The 22,177-nt window shown below is 36.6% G+C and overlaps 1 protein-coding gene across 7 annotated transcripts in view; it reads left to right on the top strand.

The window, feature by feature from the left end:
* Positions 1-22,177, top strand: part of MEF2C (myocyte enhancer factor 2C) — a 123,234-nt gene that overhangs the window by 80,832 nt on the left and 20,225 nt on the right. For 6 of the 7 annotated variants that reach the window (XM_072360321.1, XM_072360318.1, XM_072360319.1 and 3 more), the window contains exons 4-6: positions 6,184-6,327; positions 13,340-13,526; positions 14,622-14,669. In XM_072360321.1, coding sequence (XP_072216422.1) covers positions 6,184-6,327; positions 13,340-13,526; positions 14,622-14,669 — 379 coding nt within the window. Of the gene's footprint in view, positions 1-6,183; positions 6,328-6,388; positions 6,527-13,339; positions 13,527-14,621; positions 14,670-22,177 lie in introns of all 7 variants that reach the window. The other variant, XM_072360322.1, reaches the window with a different exon arrangement.

Genomic DNA, 22,177 nt, shown 5'->3' with positions numbered 1-22,177 from the left:
GGACATGATGCAAGGTGAAAGCTGATAAACACATTCAGAGGGCGGTGCATCCCCCTGGCTCAGGCTGCACCAGCTGCACATCCTTGCCAAGCTCCCTGGTAATCAACCTTAGCACAGCTAAGGGAAAGAGAAGAAAACATCCCACTGTCCCAGTGCTCTTTCAAAAGGCTATTGATTAACTTGATTTTGTATCTGTACTAAAAATTATTGTAGAGGATATATGTCTTGTAATGCATCAAGAGCATGAGTGGGAAATAATAGGCTGAACTGTGTAAGCAGGTGGAAGTCTCATATCATGAGGATCTTGCGGTGTACACATATAGACATTCATAACACGCTGGGTGATTATCCAAAAGCGAGGAGAAGCAGATGCTACTGGCAAAGGGTATCAGCATTGTGTGGTTTCACAAGAGGTGTGATTAGAAAAGGTACTTGAAGAAGGAGAGAATAATCACTTGGTATGTAAAAATGAGAGGCAAATCCAAGCAGACAGTCGGTGTATTGTTGTGAAATACACACTTAGTGTATTCATTTCAAGAAGAAAGATGTGCAGAACCAGACAATGGAATTTTTTTTTCTTTGAAACTTAGGTGAAAATAAGATAGTAACAAAAAGGTTAACATGTGGTTCTAAAAGTTCAGCTGTTATACAAGCCCCATAGCTTATTTCAAAAAAAAAGGTGTAAACCACAAAAGCATTTAATGATTTATACAAAAGAGGTAAGAAATGTTCCATTTTTCTCTTTTACTGGTATACATTTTTCTTTTTGTCTGAAGCTTGTTAGATAACAGTAAGTATAATAATGTTTTATATGATTCTCCTAAACATGCAATTAAAGTGCATTAGTACCAGCATACTAGTTTATGTTCATTATTAAACGTAAAAATCTAAGAACTCTACATTAATGGAATATAAAATTTCAGATTTTACTTACACAGAAGTCGGTGAATTCAGATGGATGGTTCCCATAGCAACCTATCTCTTCCTCCTTGTGTTTTTCATTCCACTAGAATCTTTCATTACTTGATTGCACCATACATTGTATAGTGCAATTTCATCATAAAATTTCATCATTATGTAACTGTGCAAGAGAAGAGAGTGAAGGTTGCCTTCTCTCTACACTTGCTAACTTCAGTGTTTCTATTGCACAGAGAGCAAACAGATGCTTAAATGAATCAGGCCCATGATTTAAATATTTCCTGCTTTTTAGAGGGTCTCCATAAATTTGGCTGGGTGCTTTGGCATGGCTATAAAGCAACTGAACACAATAACATATGATTTCTTTATAATTGCTTATTGTCTGCCTTGCCACGTAGCTATGTGGCTTCAGTGAGCAAAACAGAGACCATACTATTTTTCAGTTGTGGCTGGAATATGTGGAATATTTCTCCTATCAAGATACAGGAAGGTGATAGTGGAAAATAGAGAGCTCTTGTAATTTTTGTCTCTTAACAGCTGAGTATAATATATCATGTTAAATCTTTGTGGATTCTCATGGTTGCTAGCAGGGTTATCAGTGAGAGATTCTTAAGATTCTTAAGGTAACTCCTGAACAACATGGCAGATATGGGAATTAGTAAAAGCAGAACTGTAATTCTTAATTTTTCTGCATTGGAAATTTTGATTATGGACATAGATAAAGCCAGCAAGGCAGTATGCAATATTAAGATAATGATTAATATTGCAATAGCTGCTTGGGTCTTTCATCCTCAGGTTATGTAAGTGTAACACATAGAATGGACTGGTCAAAAGTTTTTGGGGACCTTATCAAGTGACCTAGTATTTTACCTTTTGGAGCTAATCTAAGCATTTCAGTGTCCAAATATCTGCAGCTTCTCAAGTTCTGTGGAGATTCACATTACATGAAACTATTGAAACTATAAAGAAAGGAGAAACTCCTCTACAATGATAAGCAACCTAAATGATAAGATAAATAAATAAATAAATAGATAGATAGATAAATAAATAAAGTTGAATTTCTGGTCTTCTCCAATCTTTCTGTTAAAATAAAACCAAAAGAAAAAGATAATACTGCATAAACAAAGATTGAATAAAAATGAAAAGCTCTTTCCCCCTCAAAAGCTTTCAAATTGTGATGATTTCCATTGTCTTGTTAAAATCAGACCCAGCTGATAGTGCCATATTTTCTTTTGTGCTTTTGTAGTGATGATAAATTTTGCATGAAATGAAAGTAAATAGTTGTTTATACTTCATTTTACAGCAACCAGTATGTCACTAAGTCAGCACTTATCAGAGATTTATTGAGCAGAATTTAGACTGAACTGCTGGCATATGAGATTTCAGCCAAAGGCTGTTTTCCTTTAACCATTTTGTTTTTCATATGCCATGGCTGATTTTATGTTACTAGTGTCCAATGTAATTACTTGTTTAATTACTTGGGAGAAGTAGAGCTTCTGTAGTACCAAATAAAAAAGAAAAAGAAAAAAAAAAAAAAAAAAGAATCTTTTGATTTGGGGTACTCCAGAATGCAATGCTCCATACAGTTGTGTAATTTTATGCTCTTTAAAATTCCCTGAATACTCATTAAGTCCTTGGAAACTAACTAAGTTCCAGGAGGATGCTATAGCTCTGGCTATATTTCAGGATTTGCAGGAGGCTACAACAGCTTAACATGGTTTCTAAATGACTGCAAGTCTAGGTCAAAGGCCTGCTGAAGCCCAGTTGGCCTTCTTAATGATTCTATTCTTCTCTGAGGTCCAGAGTCAGCCTCTATAATCAAGTGGTGACACAGAGCCAAGGAGGAGAGGGGAAAATTGACACAGAGTCCATAGGGCTTTTGAATAATGGGTCTGTAATATATCAGTCAGTGTCACTTATAGTTGTGTTGTACCAACAAGTACCAAATTTTTTGAAGCATAAAAGAAAAGGACTTTTCTGAGAGGTATCGGTATAGTAATAGTGTGGGGACTAAAGTAACACACAATGCAGCAGAACAGACCAAATTATAGCTTGAGTATTGGGAAGTCAGAGATAATAAGATGCTCAGGATCATTATATTTGTCCTCAATACCATTCAGTACCTAACTGCAGAGGATAAGTATGTCATTTTTAGCAAGTTCTCCTCTCCAGAGGAGGACTGCGAATTTTACTGTGTGTGTATGTGTGTGCCTATGCAGCCTATCCATCTGCTTTTCTGTCCATTTCCTTATTAGTCTTTCACTCTTTATTCAGTACCAAGGAAATCTGGCACAAAAGGAGAGGTCTTATGGACTATGAAGTTCAGCATCATTCATGAAAATATTGTGTTCTTGTGCAGAAAGAGATCTTGGAGGTATCCCTCAAAGGTGTCCCAGCTGAAATACAGGGTTGAAGAGTAAGCCCTGTGCACAAAGTGGAAAAAAGATCCATAGAGAAGGATGGGCAGGGTGCAAGAGAATCCTCAAGAGCTCCAGCTGCAAGAAATCTCTGTACATTGCACTTTACCCCAAAGTGTAATTTATAGAGAAACAGGCATTAGTTCCAGCACTCACAAAGCTAGAAGCTGTGCAGCACACTTGTGAACATTTTTGTTGTCTAAACTTAACTCACCAAAATTTAGGGGAGCTGGCTGGGGAAAAGGGCACAGATAAGTGAACTGGCTTAGCCATGTCTGCCAAGGCACCAGCCAAGCTCACTGGATTGGTGAATTTTGCAAGAGCAAAGTTTGCCTTTACACTGTTAGAGCTAAAGCTAATTTTGGGTAGAATACCATCCGCCTCACAGTGGGCTGCTCTTCCTAGGCGGCAGCTCTGGCCCAGGCCTGCTCCTGCAGGGGCTTCCCCAAGGACTGTAACTCCTTCAGTCTGTATCCACTGCTCCACCACCAGCCTTTCCTGGGCTGCAGGGGACTTTGCACTTGGAGCACCTCCTGCTCTCCTCCTGCACTGCCCTCGGTGCCTGCAGGACTGCTTCTACTCCGTTGCTCAACCCTAGCCTCCAGCTGCTGTCACACAGCAGTGTTTCTCTCACTTACATCTTCTCTCTCAGAGAACACACAGCTACGCTCATGACTCAGTTCTGGCAGTGGCAGGTCCCTGTTGGAGCAGTTGAAGCTGCTCAGCTCACGTGGGGCACTACTCACACAGACCTTCCTGGCTTTCCCCCCACTACATAAGCCTAATACAGAAATTTCTAGTTAGAATAGGGATTGAAGCCTGGAATGGCAGCAACTGTAATTCATTGCACCTGCTTTCTCAGATTTTGAAAATAAAGCAGGTGAGTTATTTAGATATAAAAGGGAAAATTCACTTTTACTTTACCATATTATATCTTTTAAGTCTTTCAAACAGCAGTTGATTGCAAAAGCCCTCCTTATAATGGGCTTGTTCCTGTCTATTAGCAGTAGAGATTATTCATGACTTTGTCATGGGACAAATATCTAAAACATTAAGGAGAGATAAGTGGGAGCGGAGAAGTGGAGAGACTCATTCAAGTTATCTCATTTTCTGACATGGTTTTTTCTTAAGGTTTTATTCAAATGGATGTATAATTTTGTCTGTGAGTCAGGAGCGACTCTTAGGATTAGATCTGAAATTTGTGTTGTTATGAAATTTGAAAAGATCTGCATTGAACAAGCCTTCTGTGTTTGCCAAAATGTGTTTGAGAGGTCCACAGCATGAGTTTGGAAGATTCTGACCTCAAAGGACAGAGCACTGTTTTTTTGTTGTCTTGATGAAAATCTAAGATTCAAGTCATACCTCCAGAAGGAGAATAGCTTTATAGCTTCTCTGCAGTGATAATGTGGCCCCATCCATAAGTCTTGTATAAAACAAAGAATTGAAGTCTAATTTTTGATATACAAATAAAATGGCACAAAATATGAGTTTGTAATATAAAATTGTAGGGAGTTAACAGTGTTAAATTGGGCATTGCCATAGAGAAAATAGATAAGAAACGTGCTTTTCCAAAAAAGATCAAAAAGCTCAGATCAGAGGCAGCCAGGCAAAAGAAGGCAAAAAGACACCAGGTAGAGCCTGGTGTCTAAGGCTAATTGCTAACACAGACACTAATCACACAGTATAAGCATAGTTACTTAGTAACACAGGAGAGCTGTAATATCTACAAGTTGTAATATCTCTCAGCCTGGCTACAAAAGAAACTTAATGGTGAGCAGTCTGATAATGTCTGTTGATAGCCAAATGGCCTTTTTGAAGAGTTTTTCAACAAGGAACTCTTGAAGCTAAGTTTGGGAAATTTTGGAAATACTGACTTTGTGTGCTGTTGCTTGTATTGGATAGTCCACAAAGACTTTTTTCTCAGTCTTCTACCTTAACAAAATGGATGACTGGTAGACCACTTAAGCTTTGTTTTGTACCAGGCAACCATTTTAAATTGTTAGCTACTAATTTCATTCAATTTTTGTGCTTTTGATCACCGTTATTTTCTTTGTGATGCTGTTCACTGATGTTCGTGGTTCCAGGTCTTGACTTCAGCTGGTGAACCTGAGATTCATCTGTTTTGACTTTTCACTAAGCATCTGTTCTAGCAGTTATTTTTCCTGTACATTAAAATTTATCATTGTACATTTGTAGCACTGTAACTGGAGTCAGTAAAAGTAAACACTATGTCTAGGAGCTCCGAGTCAGTATTTCGCAGCCTACTCTTCACTCTTGTCCTACCAAAAACATGCACCTTGAAATGGCAGTTCATGTCATTCCTTAAAGAATTTGATTCAGTTGCTCCTCCTTCTTCTGTGAAGAACATGAATTACTAAGTTTGTTACCTTTTTTTATTATTTATTTCTTCCTCCTGTATCTTTCCCTCTAGAAAACACCAGAGTATTCCACACTAAGTAGTATTTGTCTTTTGCTGTTGTTATTCATTCATATGTATAAATATGCTAAAATAACTTACCTTCCAAGTGGGTATTTTAACATTTAACCTCTTACTGTGATCAGATGTGGTGGGAATGGGGTGTATAAGCACAAGCATTTTGCTGGGTTGCTAGTGTTGTTTTCTATTGACTGATTCCAAGCAAGGAGATTCTTTTAGAGCAAGGTGTAGTCTTGTCTACTCATTCACAGTAAGGCATGTGACATCACTGCAGTGGATATGTCAGCAGTTTCTGTCCCTAAATTAAAATGTAAAACATTCCACCTCTGGGCAGTTTGTGATACTCTAACACTGCTGAGTCTTTCTTGCAGCCTGTGTAAAGGATTGAACTTTCCAAATTGTGTATTTCAGACGTTGAGAAAGAAAGGACTTAATGGCTGTGACAGTCCAGACCCCGATGCAGACGATTCAGTAGGTCACAGCCCTGAGTCTGAGGACAAGTACAGGAAAATTAATGAAGATATTGATCTAATGATCAGCAGACAAAGATTGTGTGTAAGTACTCTGAGCTCCCTTTCATTTTTTTTACCTTTTGATATTTCTCTGAACCTGGCAGGCATTGAACAAGAAAGAAAACAAAGGTTGTGAAAGCCCCGATCCTGACTCCTCTTACGCTCTCACCCCACGCACTGAAGAAAAATACAAAAAAATTAATGAAGAATTTGATAATATGATCAAGAGCCATAAAATACCTGTAAGTACCAAAGGTTAGATGGCTGTCTGCTGATAACCGCTGCAGTAACAAACCATAACCCTTTCAGTTCTGGCTTCTTAAAGAAAATATTTCAGCTGGAAACAGGCTTTAATAGCCCAATATGTAATTAAACACTATAGTCAGGCAATTTTACACTATGCACTTTTTTTCCAAGTCTCTACCTCTGACATGACAAAGACTACAGTAGGTGAAACCTGCAGAAGGAAGTGAAATATACATATATGCATAATATTCACTAGGCTTACAGAACTGTTTTACCACACCACTTGCACAAATTATACCTAAAATGTAACAGTGGAAATATCTCTTTGTGGACAGGCTAACAAACCCACAGAATACTTTCAGTGGTGATATAGAAAAAAAAAAAAAAAAAAAAAAAAAAAAAAAAAAAAAAAAAAAAAAAAAAAAAAAGATGAAGAAGAAAAAGATGTAGAACTGAAATTCCTTTATAAATAGCAATTAGTACCTCCTATGAGTGTCACTTCAGTTCTCATATGTCCCTGCCAAACACAGTTGCAGCACTGAAGGGTTACAGCTATTTGCTCGCTGCAGATAAACATACTGCATGAGAGCCTAATGGTAGGATTCAGACATGTTTGTGTGTTGGGGTGATTTTATAGCTTTGACAGAGAATTTGCTTTGACCTCATCAGCATTTACTTAATGCTTTAACATGAGCTAAATTTTGTTTTAACCAAGTCAAAATTTCTAACCATCAGTCATATGCCTTGCCAGATATCTAGGAGAAATAACTCTGCATGTGCTATTTTGTTTGCACAAGATGTATAGGGGGAAAACATTTCTGATTATGTTTAATAGAAGATTCATTAAACTGACCAAAAAAATTGTGGAAGCCATGAAGGTTATATCTGGCCCTTCTTCTGAGTGGATTAGCAACACAAAGAATTAGCTTGGTCCAAAGAAGCATCTGAATTTACATAAGTAAACTGCGTTCTTCTAGAGAAGACTATTTGGGTGTGTTCATTGCTTATTCTTGTGTGCAAGAATAACTCACAGAGAAGATGTCTTCTCACACATATTCATAATGCTGTTCAATTGTGTGTACAATATGTGATACTTAAGCTGAGGGCACCTCTTACAGATGTTCTGTTTCTATCCCATGCAAAAATTTTTTTCCATTAATTCTCAACATAAAAATTTTCACCCAAGCTAACTAAAATCTGGAGAAGTTCTCACATCACAGTACTTTTTGGAAAATAAATAATAATAAATAACAAAGGTTTTTCATGGAGGCCAGAATGGCACCAGATGTGACAACCAAGCATTTGGAATGACTGGCTAAGAAATCCAAGCATGTACGTGAAATATCAAGGAGGCATAAATGTACATTCAATCTTTCTTGCCTCGGTTTTTATTTGCTACACCCCTACAGGTACTTTGCTCCACAAGAGTTGTCATAGCTGTCACCATGAGTTTGATTTCTCAGGATGGAACTCAGTTTGACAAACAGTGATTGCAACATTTCGGTTGACTATTATAAGTTCACATGCTTCACCCATTTTCACATCAAAATCTTGGCAATCATCACTTCTTTCCTTTTTCAAGGATGACCTGTGCTTTTTCAAATCAAAGTGACAACATTTTCAATCAGATAGTATACAATCCAGTTAACTTTCAGTCTTCGAATACGTTTTGAGCTGGCACTTGAGATCTTCTATTTCTCTCATACATTCTCTCCTTCAGACAAAACAGTGAATATTACAACTATTAAAATCTAAGCTGTGAGAAAGAACACCTCGTAAGAAAACTCATTTCAAGCCAATGCTGAGTTCTATCACCATCCTTACCTTCTAAGAATTTATAGGGAAATCACCTTTTCTAGAAAACCGGGAAGGTTCAAGGAATTAGAAGCAACATAAGTGATCTATATGCATTGTACATCACACTGACTCTCCCCAAAAAAATCATGGAACTTATTTCTAGCAGTTTTCATTAAATCTAACCATTTGATGTCAAATAAAATCCTGGCTTCATTCTTAATTTGCTGATTGCATTGGTTTTCTGGGATGGATTTTGAATATAATGTATCTTCCTACCTTACTGGGATGTAAGAAGGTACAGCGCTTTTGTTTTTCATGAAATCACTTCATAAATGCTTCAGAGATACAGAAATGAAAAATGCTAGTATTTCTTTCCATATAAGATATCTTTTCCCTGGATACATCTCACATACCTCAAGGCTTGTGTGCTCCATCAAACTGCTTACCACAAGAAGAATCAGTAGGCAACGTCCCTTAATGCAACAATCTCCTTTTCTTAGCATTAATCTAGATCTAGTGGACAAGATAGAGTTTACAGATTGTATGTAACTGAAATTTGCATTTAAAGGACACCAGCTTTAACTGTGCAATTCAGTATAATGAATTCCCAGGGAATTCAGGGAATTTACAATCATTTACTTGTATTTATTAAAGGTGATCAAGAAAGTTGGGGCAAAGAAAGCAAAACTGAATGAAAAGTCATCAAGTCATGTCATTAAATCATTATTTACAAAATATGTAGAACAATGCAGTGCCTCTGCCTGGTCTTGTAAGAGACCAAAGCTGTTGCCAAATGAAAAAATTGGCTTTCCCTCCTAACAGCAAAGGCCAATAATGTTTCCTCAGATAATTTTCTGGGGATAAGCATTTATATTGTTCTAAAACATCTGATAATAATTACACATTTATTTGTAGTTTTCATAAGTGATGATAGCAGAGGAGACAGAAATAGTCCACTAGAAGGGGGCTGTAAATGTCTCTGTCTCTAAATAAATGAAAGTCTGGTTTAACACAGGAGGGGGAAAATACAATATTTAGCACAGAATATTTGGCCCATTAATTTTCAAGGGTTTTGAGTACCCAACATTTTGCTTTGCCCAACACACTTCAGCTTGTGGAGTTCACATCTGATATAGTGCACGCAGGCACTTCCCTTTCAAGTGAGCAATCTGCGCTCTTTAGCAATTTTGTTCAAAGGAGAAGAGACAGTGGAAAAAAAAGAAGCAGGATGTGACAAGCTGCATACATGTTAAAGGCAAAGCCATGCCTGTGTTAATAAATGAACAGCAAAGAGCACTCTAAGACACTTATCTCTGCCTCAGAGTGGATTGTTTGACAGTCCCTGGCATTCTTCTGGCACAGGCCAAATAATGCTCTTCCAGACTGATTCTTAGCTCTATTTGGTAGTTAGCCCAGGCCAGGAACAATTCCCAGTTGTCAGTTTGCATGTAGCCATGATGTTTTTGAGGTTGAGAAAGTTTAATAATAAGGACATGTACTGCCCTGTGGCCTTGGATGGCCTTAGTTCCTAGGCACATTTAATTTACTAATATAGATATTACGCAAGTGCATCATAAGCTTTAATATCCATCAGGCCTCACTGGAATAGATATGCCCTGTGACTTACCAAGAATGACAAGGGAATCTGTAATAGGATGCAGTTCTTGAAGAAGGACATACGAGACTGTAACAAAATTTGAGAAACTGGAGGAAAACTGTAACTAGACACTTACTACTTAAAACTGGTGCTTATCCAGACAGAATACCTTCTCTAACTTTTGGCTACTGGTAATAAAAAAAAAGTCACCAGATCATACACTATTGTGTGTTGCACTGCATAAGATAGAGCTAACTGACCTTGCACTGATAGATTTGCCTATGAAATATCCATAATCAATTGTAAGTACATCCAGACAGTAGAAAAAAAAAAAAAAAAAATGATAAAAATGAAGCCATTATATAAACAGAAATAATAATTAAAAATAAATAAATAGTTTAAAAAAACATTTTCAAAATGATGAAAGGATAGCTAAGTAACTGTTTCCAAAATGTCTGTATGACTAAGTGATGACTAGTGATAGTGGCAGCCACAAGAGAAGCCAAGTCCAGGGCTCTTTTGTTCTATACCAATGTAGAGAACTCGAGATTCCAAATCCTGAAGTGTTTTAGACATTGAAGAGAGAGATACAAGCAGATGAGCATAATGAGAAACTGAGAAAGTCTTGAGATTTGCATTTGTTGAAGGGCAGAGATGGACAAATGGGTTTGGCATAGATGAACAAATGCCAAGATAAGGAAAACAAGTTAGGAAAATAGAGCCAATAGCTATATACCTAGGCTCAGAGGGAAGCTTTCACAGATTTCATGACAGCAATGAAGAAGACAAAGTGATCCCCAGTGAGTGGTACTCAATATAGCATAGGATGACACTCAAGCAGCTAAGAATTGTTTAAAGCCGTCAGAACTGGAGGAAGGATTATGTCCTCAAAGCAGCCAGGCAGAGAGATCACCACAGCAATGAATGTTACAAGATGCTCCATGTGGTCTTATTCATGTCTCACATCGGACTGGATGTGAAGATGTCTGTCTTTGTGTGGATTCAATTGTTAAATCTGTTTGAAAAGGCAGAAAACAGCAGCAGCAGCAGCTAACTTTGAGCTCCAGAACCAACTCTAACTGAGAGGTCCAAATTTCTGCTCTTTTTTATGTGGAATTTGGGAATTTACTGGATCAGTTTGTAGCTAATGAAGATAATGTTTTGCTTCATAAAATATATAAAGACCAATAGGACATTTAAGATTATGCAAAGCCAGTCTATTTTTAGGGAGCCTAAAATCATCATAATGACATAAACTGATACCCCTTGAGCAATGTGCTTTGTAAATTTTCCTTTGAAATACAAGCCACACTTGCAGCCAAGGAGCAGGACATCAACAAAATGATGTATGCAGGCAAAGAAGATTGCTCCTAAGAGAAATGAAGAACAACTGGGAAGATTAATTACATTTTTGAATATGTAGTCATTTTTTCTTTTTCCAATTCATGAGTAATAAACAGTAGGTTTCAGGATCTCCATGCGGACCTAGCAGCAAGTATAGTTTTAAATGTAATGAATGAGATTCTCATATCCTTCCCTACCCACCTCTACTAAAATCCATTGGCTTTTCCAAAACACAGCCATTGAGTTGCACCTCAGCTTCTTGTACAAAAAGAAGGAATTTGTCTGAGGATTCATGTTGCCAGGTCTTTCCACTCAGGTGCCCTAACTGATATTGGCCACTATGATAAAGAGAAGCCATCTCACAAAAGGAGGCCATAGGCCACATTGTGAGTTTCAGAGCTAAATTAAGGCCTTGAAATAAGTCCCAAAGCATTTGTGTAATGTATCCTTCACATCATGCTCGGAACTAAAATCCTTCTGTGTGTTTCTGTGGTTAAGCAAAATGATTGTTATATATTTAGAGCAAGCTATATCTGCCCCCAGAAGGAGGTGGGTGGGTGCAAAAAGAGAACAACAACAAAACATACAAGTGCAAGGTTAAAAGTAATCTGATGGCCAGTGCTGTAATACTCAGGGTACAGCCAACAGATCTGACCAGCCAGAGAAGGTACATGTGGGTGGCACAAGGTCAGAATATCTCTGCTGCCTAACACAGCAGATTATATGTCCAGTTCTCAACATTTTCTCACCAGAACTTATCAGTACCATCAGCTGCCAGCAATAAAATTAAAATCTGTGAATTCCTCTTTCTGAAGTTGTTGCAAGCCTAGTTTAAAGACAGCCTTGAAAAATTAAGACTCTTGAGTAATATAAGATTTTCAAATGGCATATTAAGGGGTATTTTTGACACTTAAAGTGCTGTCAAGTAACAATAAGAACACTCTCCTTTCAAAAAAACAAACAAACAAAAAATGAATTACTGAAAACAAAACAAAACAAAAACAGGTAAACTAAATGTGTAGTCCTAGTGTATTTGAGTGATACCAGAATCAAAGTTTTAAAATAAATTCAGGCAAATCTTACCCAAGGAAAAATCTCACCCAAGGAAACTCCAACCAACAATTCAACCAACCAAGATGACTTGAGACTGGCTTTCTGAGAGGATTATGAAAATCACACACATTATCTCCTCACACCGTCTATCAGACATAGAATTGGAGTAGGCCATAAGTTTGTTCATTTCTGAAAAGGATTCTTCATAGAGAAAAGGCTCGAGGGAGGCTACTGCCTTCAAGTGTGACACCAGTGTTTTGGAAAGACATCACCGAACACACATAGATATGCATGCAAAGAGAAAATCAAAATAATCCAAATAATTCTATATTTAAGTTCTTGTATTTGATACATATGCCTAAGTAGAACTTCATTTATTTTAAGCACTTTCTAAGCTCAGATATAAACACAAAAATACATCATTTACTGTGTTCATAGTTTTAACGTGATTCTGGTTGCTAAAGCAACATAAGATGAAGTTAAAGCTTTCCCTTCTGCATTCCACCTCTTCTAATTTTTCTTCATGCAATGAAGTCATCATAATCATCCACCTTTGATCTTGCAGTCATCTGTGACACTAGATTAAGATATCACAAGCGAACAATAACGACTTCACTGAATTAAGGAAAAAGAAAATTAAGATTCATAATGCAGGATTTTATTTTAAAAAAAAATGAAGAGGGAGAAGAAGAGAAAAAGGAAAAAGAAAGAAAAAGAAGGAGAAGATGAAGAAAGAAAAATAAAGAGAAAAAAAAAAAAGAAAAAAGCTAGAAAATCTTCTTCTTACAAAGTAATCGTGCAAGCTGCATTAAAGAAAGATGGAATTGTGATTTGAAAAATCACACTTAAAAGCCTTGGTAATTCTTTGAAACTCTTCTTTTGACTGTTAGCTGGGGGGAGCTTAAATATTTTAACCACCAACTACAAAATTTTTGAACTAAATATAGAGTAACTCTACTCAAAGGCTGTTGTGCTTCTGTACTATTCTTGTCTTTGTTTCCCCATTTTACTTGTACAGGCTGTTCCACCACCAAACTTTGAGATGCCAGTTTCTATCCCAGTGTCCAACCACAGCAGTCTGGTATACAGTAATCCAGTCAGCTCACTGGGAAACCCCAATCTTTTGCCACTGGCCCATCCTTCTTTGCAAAGAAATAGCATGTCTCCTGGCGTGACACATCGGCCTCCGAGTGCAGGTAACACAGGTAGGCTGCGCTCAGTCCTGTCTTCTTAAATTCTCTTTTATTGGCTGCCTGTGCTCCATAGGTCACTTTAAACTGTACTCTTAGAAAAAAGAACTCTGTTTTTAGTAGTCATAAAAGTTCATCCAAAATTGCTGTGTTGAAGAATCAAAAGAACCAAATTGGTTTCTATTCCCAATTTAGAAAACAAACAAACAAAAACCTTCTAAAAAGAGCTGAATATCGACTGAGATTGAGGGAAATCAATAAAAGATTAAAGGGAAGACTATCTGCTGTTTCATAAAAAGGCAGCTTGTCTACTTAATTCATGCAGTAATTCTCTACACCATAAAACTTAAGGGGGCAGAGGAGAATGCGTGGCCAATGCAAGAAACCTAAATTGCAAGTCTAGAGGCTACAAACAGAATTTATTATTATTGCATGCCCCTTGATGGTAAATGTTAGTTGTCCGTTTTGTATAGCAAGAAGCTATGCTCCAGTCTGGTGACGATCAGGGCTCATCTCTAAACAGGATAAAGAGGGATTATGTTAATTCAGTGTGCCTGACTGGAGCAACATCAACAGCGTTAAGAATACTGGGTTCAAGGAATCATTTCAGGTCTCCGAAGTTCAAAGGGAAGTTTGTAAAATTCTTAGAATGAATGTCAATGACAAGCTGCAGAAATTAAAATAAAAAGCTACATGAATATATCTGATAGCATCTGAGCTAAACTCTGTTACAGGAACTTCCAGTCTCTTTACTCCAAATCATACGTGGAACCCTTTACTTTTCTGATTAATACTGATCTAAAGATGGTTCTCAAGTGAAGGAGTCTATGTATCAATTTCAAATAAAATTAATTTCCTATGCTGTGGAGATATGAAAATAAAATAATGAACTGTTGGTGCTGCAGATTTTGTTGGTCCTTGAAAAACAAGTATTTTGTATGTATAGCATTAAACGTTACAGTTTTGTGACTCTGGGCATAATCTGATGGCCTCTGAAGTCAGAGAAAAACAGCAGTGCATATAGAAGAAGGTCGTTTGAAGTCAGAGAATGTTTTGAATGTTTGCTTGTTATAGTTTATTGTACTCACTTGTAGTATTTCAACCCTCTAGGTGGCCTGATGGGTGGGGACCTCACTACCGGTGCAGGCACCAGTGCAGGTAAAGAGAAAAGAACTTGTATTTATTTTCCTAATTGAATAAAGAACTTCCTCCAAAGGCTAAATCCTAAAATATCTTCCATATTGGAGATCGGATATTGGTTTATTTTCCCCAGCTGGGTAGTGGAGGGTTGATATTTGTGCTTTAAGAAGTTTGTTTTCTGCAGTGTTGAAAATCTTGTAGTTCAGCAAATTCCGTGGATACAAATGTCTATCTTCCTTCACAGGAGTCTTTCCATAGGATCTTACAGGTCCTCTGCGCTGTCTGATCATGTGAGATTCCCACTGAGGCCAGTGTCTGAAACTTTGACCGTTGTTAAGTCACAGAGAGTTTTGTCTTTGACTTAGTGGAACTGAGTAAAGATTTCGCTATTGAATTTCTCATTAAACTTTCATCTGCTGAGCACAGATTTGATTTCATGCCCTGGATTAAGACCGCTTCTGGTCATTGAAATCTGTTTGCATTCTCTTAAATAACAAAAAACTAACTTAACTCAGTTTTATGCTTGTACTTAAGTGCTTTCGGACATGGCAGGGAAAAGGATTTCACAAATAATCATGCAGAGGGAAAGATGAGCCCCTTTAATTCTGTTCCCTGGAACTAATGAGAACTATAAGGACTGTTAAGGTCGGTATAATCAAAGCAGTGTTGTCTCAGTCCCGTTTGCTCAGTAAACTCAGTGGTTTGTTCACAATGTCAGTGATGTTGCATTATTACAAATACAGATTACAAAAGACAATGGCAAGATTACCATTTCAGTTTTAGAAGTAAGCACATATGTTTAAAGAAAATAAGTGGAGTTTTTATGCAGAACGTATCTCATGTTACTGAGTTAACTGCTTTCATAACCGTAGGGAAACAGCTGAAAGATCTGTTTTGTGCAAAGTAAACCAAGGCCAATATATCTGCCGATTCTAACACTCTATCACAGAATGACTTATAAAGAAATTCTGGATATAGCAATCTTCTTTTTTCTTGGCTCTTCTCATCGTGCTTTAGACCACCCCCTTTTATCTTCACATGTAGATGAGTAACAGATGTTTGTGTGATGCATCTGTAGTAAAATGGAAACTTCACTGTATCAAAAGACTTCTTTAAACACATGCTGATGCTTTGAGGGGTCATTTTGTATTAATTTAGGAGTAGGATAAGCTAACGACAGGAACTTAGGTGTTAGTATCCTTTGTCAACCAAAAAGAAAATACAATAGGTATGATAGTTTTGTTAATTATCTTTTGTGTGAAAAAGATAAAGAAATATTTGTTCTGGTAATGCTCTTATTTTGTCTGTTGCTGTTTTTTGTGTTTTGTTTTTTTGTTTTGTTTTGTTTCATTTTTTATCTCATGTATAGTAGAAACTTCAAGAGCAACAGCAGAGAAAGTCAGATAAGAAATTGATTGCCCTATTAAGGGGCTCCCTCTACTGTTTTGTTAAGAAATATCATTGTTTCATCTCTGGTTTTGCTATTTTTTTAAAGACTTTGGAAAGCAATTAGCAAAAGCCATGTCTTCTTCTAGGCACATACTAAAATAAAACCTCATCACCACATGCATTTGGTGAAATAAATTTGGTGTTTAATAAAATCTGTATATATCAACATGCGAGCTTAAAATGTATTTTCTTTTTAAATACTTTTTTTTTCTTGAAAATATAATAAAGCATATATAAGCATTGCAAGAGGGATTGCTTATTTACTCACTAACTCAGAATTTGCATCTCCTGCATACAATGATACGCATTAAGCTCTCAAGCATTCTGAGTTAGGAGTAGGCAATTGATTTGAGGGGCATACATATGGGGAGCATTGCTAGGAATGCACCATAAATATTTAATTGTATGAATAGTCTTTGCTCTTTAACTGGCAAAAGGACTTTAAACACCATTAAAGAAGTGTTTTCTAGATCTCTTAAATGGAGAACAGTATGAAGAATTTGATACAGAGCTGAAGGAAGATGAAAGGTCACTATGAGGTCAAATCCTCTGTCTTAGTTGCCTTATTCCACAATGGCACTATTTTGGATGGCCCTCTCTCTTAAGGGGACAGAAGAATGAACATCAAAAGTTCTCTTTGTTCATCATTCTTCATAAGAAACAGAGACCTCTGTGTTTTATTCTAATTGGCATCTTAGAAGCTGGTAGCATGCACATTATAAATTTGCATTTTTCTGCAGTGTCCAAAAATAGCATATATTCAAAATAACATACTCCAAGAAGAGTAGTCTATACAGTTTCATTTCTGTTACTACAAAATGAAACTACTTTTGACTGCTAACACCAGGCCTCAGTTTCTGCACTGCTTTTACAAATTACATTATAACAAATTATAACTGCAGTGTCGCAGATGGTAAAAGATTAGTTGAGCCTGTGTTTTGAAAATTGTTATTTTGATGGTTTGAATTATTTTAAGTAATAACCCTGAAATAATCCACAATTTACCTTGGGAGTTAACCCAAGACATAAATAGAATATAAGAAAGCTGACTGTTTCTTTATTATCCTGCTCAGCTAAATACCAGCAGTGGTATATTTAACTTAAACCAAGGTTATCTCAGGTTTGTTAAAGCAAATTTACTCTAAGCCAAAACTTGATCGAATCTCTTCTATCATGTGATAGTAGCAACTGCCAAAAAATTGGAGTGAACTTCACATTCTGTATATTTGCTAAATTGCAGCAAAGTCTTTGCTGCCAATCCCTCGAGCCAGAGGCTTTTGAATGAAAGAAGAAACGAGAACTTTTTGGACTCAGATCAGTTTTGTGGGTCACAATTATATTCTGGAGTCACATCCATCAGTTTTTAGCCATAACTAACATGAAGATAAGAAGTGGTGTGTTACCAGTCTACTTAATAGACTGTGTGAAGTTCTTTTTAATTTTGGGGAGTAGATTTAGTCAATTACAAAACCAACTAAGTCAACAGTAACTTGACCAGAAATAAACGGCGACTGTAAAGTTGAAGTTTTATCTCTGCAAATTATCTGTACTCATGTTTTATACAGTGATTCAATATTTATCTGGAGCTCCTGGTAAAAAATTAAAACTTCAGAACTATTCAACAGTTTTAAAATCAAAATAGATCTGTACTGGGGGAAGTCCTTCTTTCTTTCTGTGTTTTAAGCCTCTATGTATTTCAGATGAAAATACACTTTTTTTTAATATCATTTTCATACTATGCCTTTTTTATTTTATAATTAAGTTTTCTTCTGAATGGAATAAATCTGTCTAAGTCAACAAAATTTCTTAAGAATTTAAACAACCATAAATAATAAAATCAAAGTAAAAAAAAACAAAAAAAAAACAAAACAATATGGAGTTTTAAATCCAGTGTGTCTAGTTATCTTACTAGATTTTACTCAATTTAATTGTTTATTTGCTTTCCTTAATTTGTTTCGCTATTCAGCTTCTGTACAGACTCCACCTTGACATAAATATTAAAGGAGCAAGTTACTTGAGGGTACTTGAGAGTCTGAAAATGCTGTCAGTGTGTCAAGTCCTTGTTCTCTATAAATCATATATCCTCAAGCTACCTTTAAGTAAGTCTGTTCTTTAAAATCTTTAGACACAGAAAAGATCAGGAGTACATTTTTGATCATTCTTCTTGGGTCTTTTCAATAACTGAAACCCATATTCACCTATAAATCAGCAGCTAGAGTTTTCCTTCTCAAAATGGAGCACAAGCTAACAGTTTCTATCTATTTCATATCTGCTGAGAGCTTGAGGTCTTAGATTTACTTTCTGATGTTATAGTTAGCCAGTGCTTTCCTGAAACGTTTTCTCTTGACTGGGCTCTGGGTGAGCTTATTATGCATTCTACAAGTATTACAAGTCAAATATGTAGCAATCTTTTCTTTATTTTTTAATTTCCAAGCCCTTGGGAGAAAAGCAATCTGGGTGGTATCATCTCAAATAAATAAATAAATAAATAAATAAACAGAAATAAAAAGAATGATTTACTACAAAGAAATAATTATCTATCCAAATAAACCTACATGCAGTGCCAATCCTAATTTTAATTTTAAAAAGGAAAGACAGAAAGAAAGAAAGAAAGAAAGAAAGAAAGAAAGAAAGAAAGAAAGAAAGAAAGAAAGAAAGAAAGAAAGAAAGAAAGAAAGAAAGAAAGAAAGAAAGAAAGAAAGAAAGAAAGAAAGAAAGAAAGAAAGAAAGAAAGAAAGAAAGAAAGAAAGAAAGAAAGAAAGAAAGAAAGAAAGAAAGAAAGAAAGAAAGAAAGAAAGAAAGAAAGAAAGAAAGAAAGAAAGAAAGAAAGAAAGAAAGAAAGAAAGAAAGAAAGAAAGAAAGAAAGAAAGAAAGAAAGAAAGAAAGAAAGAAAGAAAGAAAGAAAGGAAGAAAGAAAGAAAGAAAGAAAGAAAGTTGTAACAGAGGAGGCTTAGATTAAACATAAGAAGAATCTTTTTCTCTCAGAGTGGTCAGGTATTGGAATGGCTGCCTGGGGAGGTGGTGTAGTCTCCATCCCTGGCAGTGTTCAAGAGGTGTCTGGATGAGGAGCTACAAGATATGATTTTGTGCTTGTGGTAGCAACGGTAATGGGAGGATGGTTGGACTAGATGGTTTTGTAGGCCCTTTCCAATCTTGTGATTCTATGATTCTATGATTCCCAAACTGCAGTTTACAGACAACCTGTTAGTACTGGTCTGCCAAGGAGAACATGACAGTCATAAACCTTCCTTTATAGCTCAGTGAGTGCAGTTCCCCACAAACCTCTCACCTAGGGATTGGGCAAGATATGGTACAAAAGTATAGTAAACAACAGTTCCTGTCCAAGGAAGTGTACAATCCAAAAGAACATGCAGTCATTCACAACAGAGTTCATGATGCAACAGTGCCGAACCCAAACAATAAGAAATCACAAATTGACAGGTTGGCTTAAAATCATGGAGGGGGATAAGAAATGAAAAGCATAATGGTTTTTCTTTTCCCTTTATCCACTCCCTGAATGCCAGTAGCAGTTGCTTTTCCAAGTTTTCTTCTATATAAGGAGGATATGTGGTTCTTTTCAGTTCTGTATTTGTCCAAGAGTTGGTGTGTTACAGGAAGTACCTACAAATGGGTGATTGGTGATAAACGTGAGATTCCCTAGTGAGAACACTGGAATGTATCCTCTGATATGTACTTTGAAGGAGACAGTCCATCAGCATAAGACTTTACAAAACTGTGTCCTTTTCCTGCCCCAGGCCACTGATCTGTTTAATACAGCTTGTTCAGAATCTTTTCTTACAGGTAAAACTCTCTACAGTAAAACTTTTGAGTCTGAATTTGAAAAGATAGTTGTGCAGTCCATGTAAAATTCAGACAAAATATTGAAGTGAGTGCTAAACGCAAAGGTTGGATGTGTGTATTTTCAGCTGGCGCTCATGACCTTGCTGATGAGGTTCATATATAAGCTAATTCTTTGTAGACGTCACTGAAAATCTGGAAATTTGGCCTGCATTATGTTTCCATCAGTTATGTAAGTGTTGACTTACTAATTTATTTAGTTATTCTTTGTCTCATCAATTCTATTATCAGCAATGTCTCAATATTTGTATTTATAAAAAGACAGCTTGAAAGGATTGAAAGGGAGAAAGCCCTAAGTTCACATGCAGTGAACAATTAAGTGAGTCATACAAACTGTGATTCTTCCTAAGTGGGACTTAAAAGAAGGGCACGATAGACTCCTTTTCCTCTATGACAAGCTGTAACTAATACTCATCTAAAGTGATTTGGATTTTTGTATAAAATCATTTTCCTCATGAACTCAGTGGGAATATTTTTTGCTTTACATCCATGAGACAGAAATTTTCCCACTGGTGGCATTTTTGTGTGTGTATTCTTGCTTTTTAGAGCATCAGACTGTCTACTGTTACACACTGCAATCCATATTTTCTTGCTCCAATTCATACAATAGAAAAAAGCATTGCACATCAACAAACCTCTGGATTCCATGTCTATCCTGAGTCCTGAAAGAGGCAGTTGATGCCTCCAGGATCTGAAATGCAGCAGTGATATTGCTCTGCAAAGTAAAGCAAGAAATGCTTTTAACCTCCTGAAGCCGGGACTGTGGCCACGTGCAGAAGTTCCTGGCAGTATTAAGCTAATGTGACCTCTGCCCTTTAACTTTTGACATGATTCCCCAATTAAGATACTTGAACCATAGATTCCAGTTGTTTTCCAAATCTCTTGCAAGCTGATTATTCCCTTGATAACAGTTGGAACAGTTTCTGAGAAGTAAATGCCAGGGGAGACAGGGATCAGTTAATTACTGAGCTTTTCTTTGCATCTGCTTAAATTTCAAAACAAATCCATACAGTATTATCTGTGTGCAAAACACTTTCCTTTAGTGTGTATATCAGTTGTAATAACAACATAGGCAAGTTAGAAGAATAAGGCTGTGTAATTTAAGCTTAAAATATGCAGTTTGGGGGCTTTTATGACTTTTTTTTTTTTTTAACTATGCACTCATCTTAAAGTAATTTTCCATTAGCAAAAATAGCCAACGTAAAGTGTGACTATATGCTTAAGAAAAAAAAAAAAAAAAAAAAAAAAGACATTTGTTTCTAAAATTTCTTAGGGGTAGCAAGAAAGTACACTTTCAAATTATGTACTCCTTTTAAAATTGGTATTTCTCTTGTCCTGAAATCTTTTTCATTTAAAAAAGCATTTTCTGTGAAACTGTAATTGGTTTCAAAAGCCCAAAAAACCAAAGGGCTCATCACCAGCAAACAAATTTTCAAAAGCAGGCAGTGTGTCAGTGGCCCTCAAACAGGTGGTCAGAAGTGAGTCCTCTGCTCTTCCGAGGCTCATAGAAAAAGGTACCAGTACTGGTAGTTGCTTGTGTTTTTCTGCTTAAGACAGAAGTAGAGTGGATCATTTTTTCAGCTTAGTGTAAAACAAAAAGGAAGATACAGTCGCATGCACTTTACAGGTGGCATTTGTTTGGGTGGGTTTTATTTAGTGAAATAAGAATTCAACTATAATCCTAAGTGCTGAGAACATACTTGGGGGTGCAGGTTATCCCAGGCAGGTTAGGTCTGTATATGATTTGTGTATCTTGCTTATGTTATGTGATCAAGTCTGTGCCACTTACTTCAAGAGTTTCAGAAAATGTGCCAGTGGCAGAGGTATGCTAACTCTTTCTCCATGGCAATACACTTTCAAGTGGCTGTCTGATGTGTAAAACCCTGTTTGGATCTAAAAAACATAGAAGTGTCATTCTGATGCTCCTTATGTAGTTCCCACCTTCTTGAACTACAAAAGTGTAGTCTTTATAATGCACAAAACTGAAAACTCTGTAATTGTCTTAAGTGTTTTCCTCTTAAAATTTACAGCTTAGTTACTGTACTGCTTATCACACAGAGTCACAGAATCATAGGGGTCAGAAGAGTCCTCTGGAGATTGTTCAGTCCTGCTCCCAGCTAGAGTAGGTTGCCTGCAGTAGGTTCACAGGAAAGCATCGCAACGGGCTTTGAGTATCTCCATAGAAACTCCTTGGGCAGCCTGTTCTGGTGTGTGGCCTC

This window comes from Excalfactoria chinensis, chromosome Z (assembly GCF_039878825.1).
Source record: "Excalfactoria chinensis isolate bCotChi1 chromosome Z, bCotChi1.hap2, whole genome shotgun sequence".
NCBI classification, from domain to species: Eukaryota; Metazoa; Chordata; class Aves; order Galliformes; family Phasianidae; genus Excalfactoria; species Excalfactoria chinensis.
The sequence above is the reverse complement of the archived record's forward strand: the minus strand, read 5'-3'. Positions and strand labels throughout refer to the sequence as shown.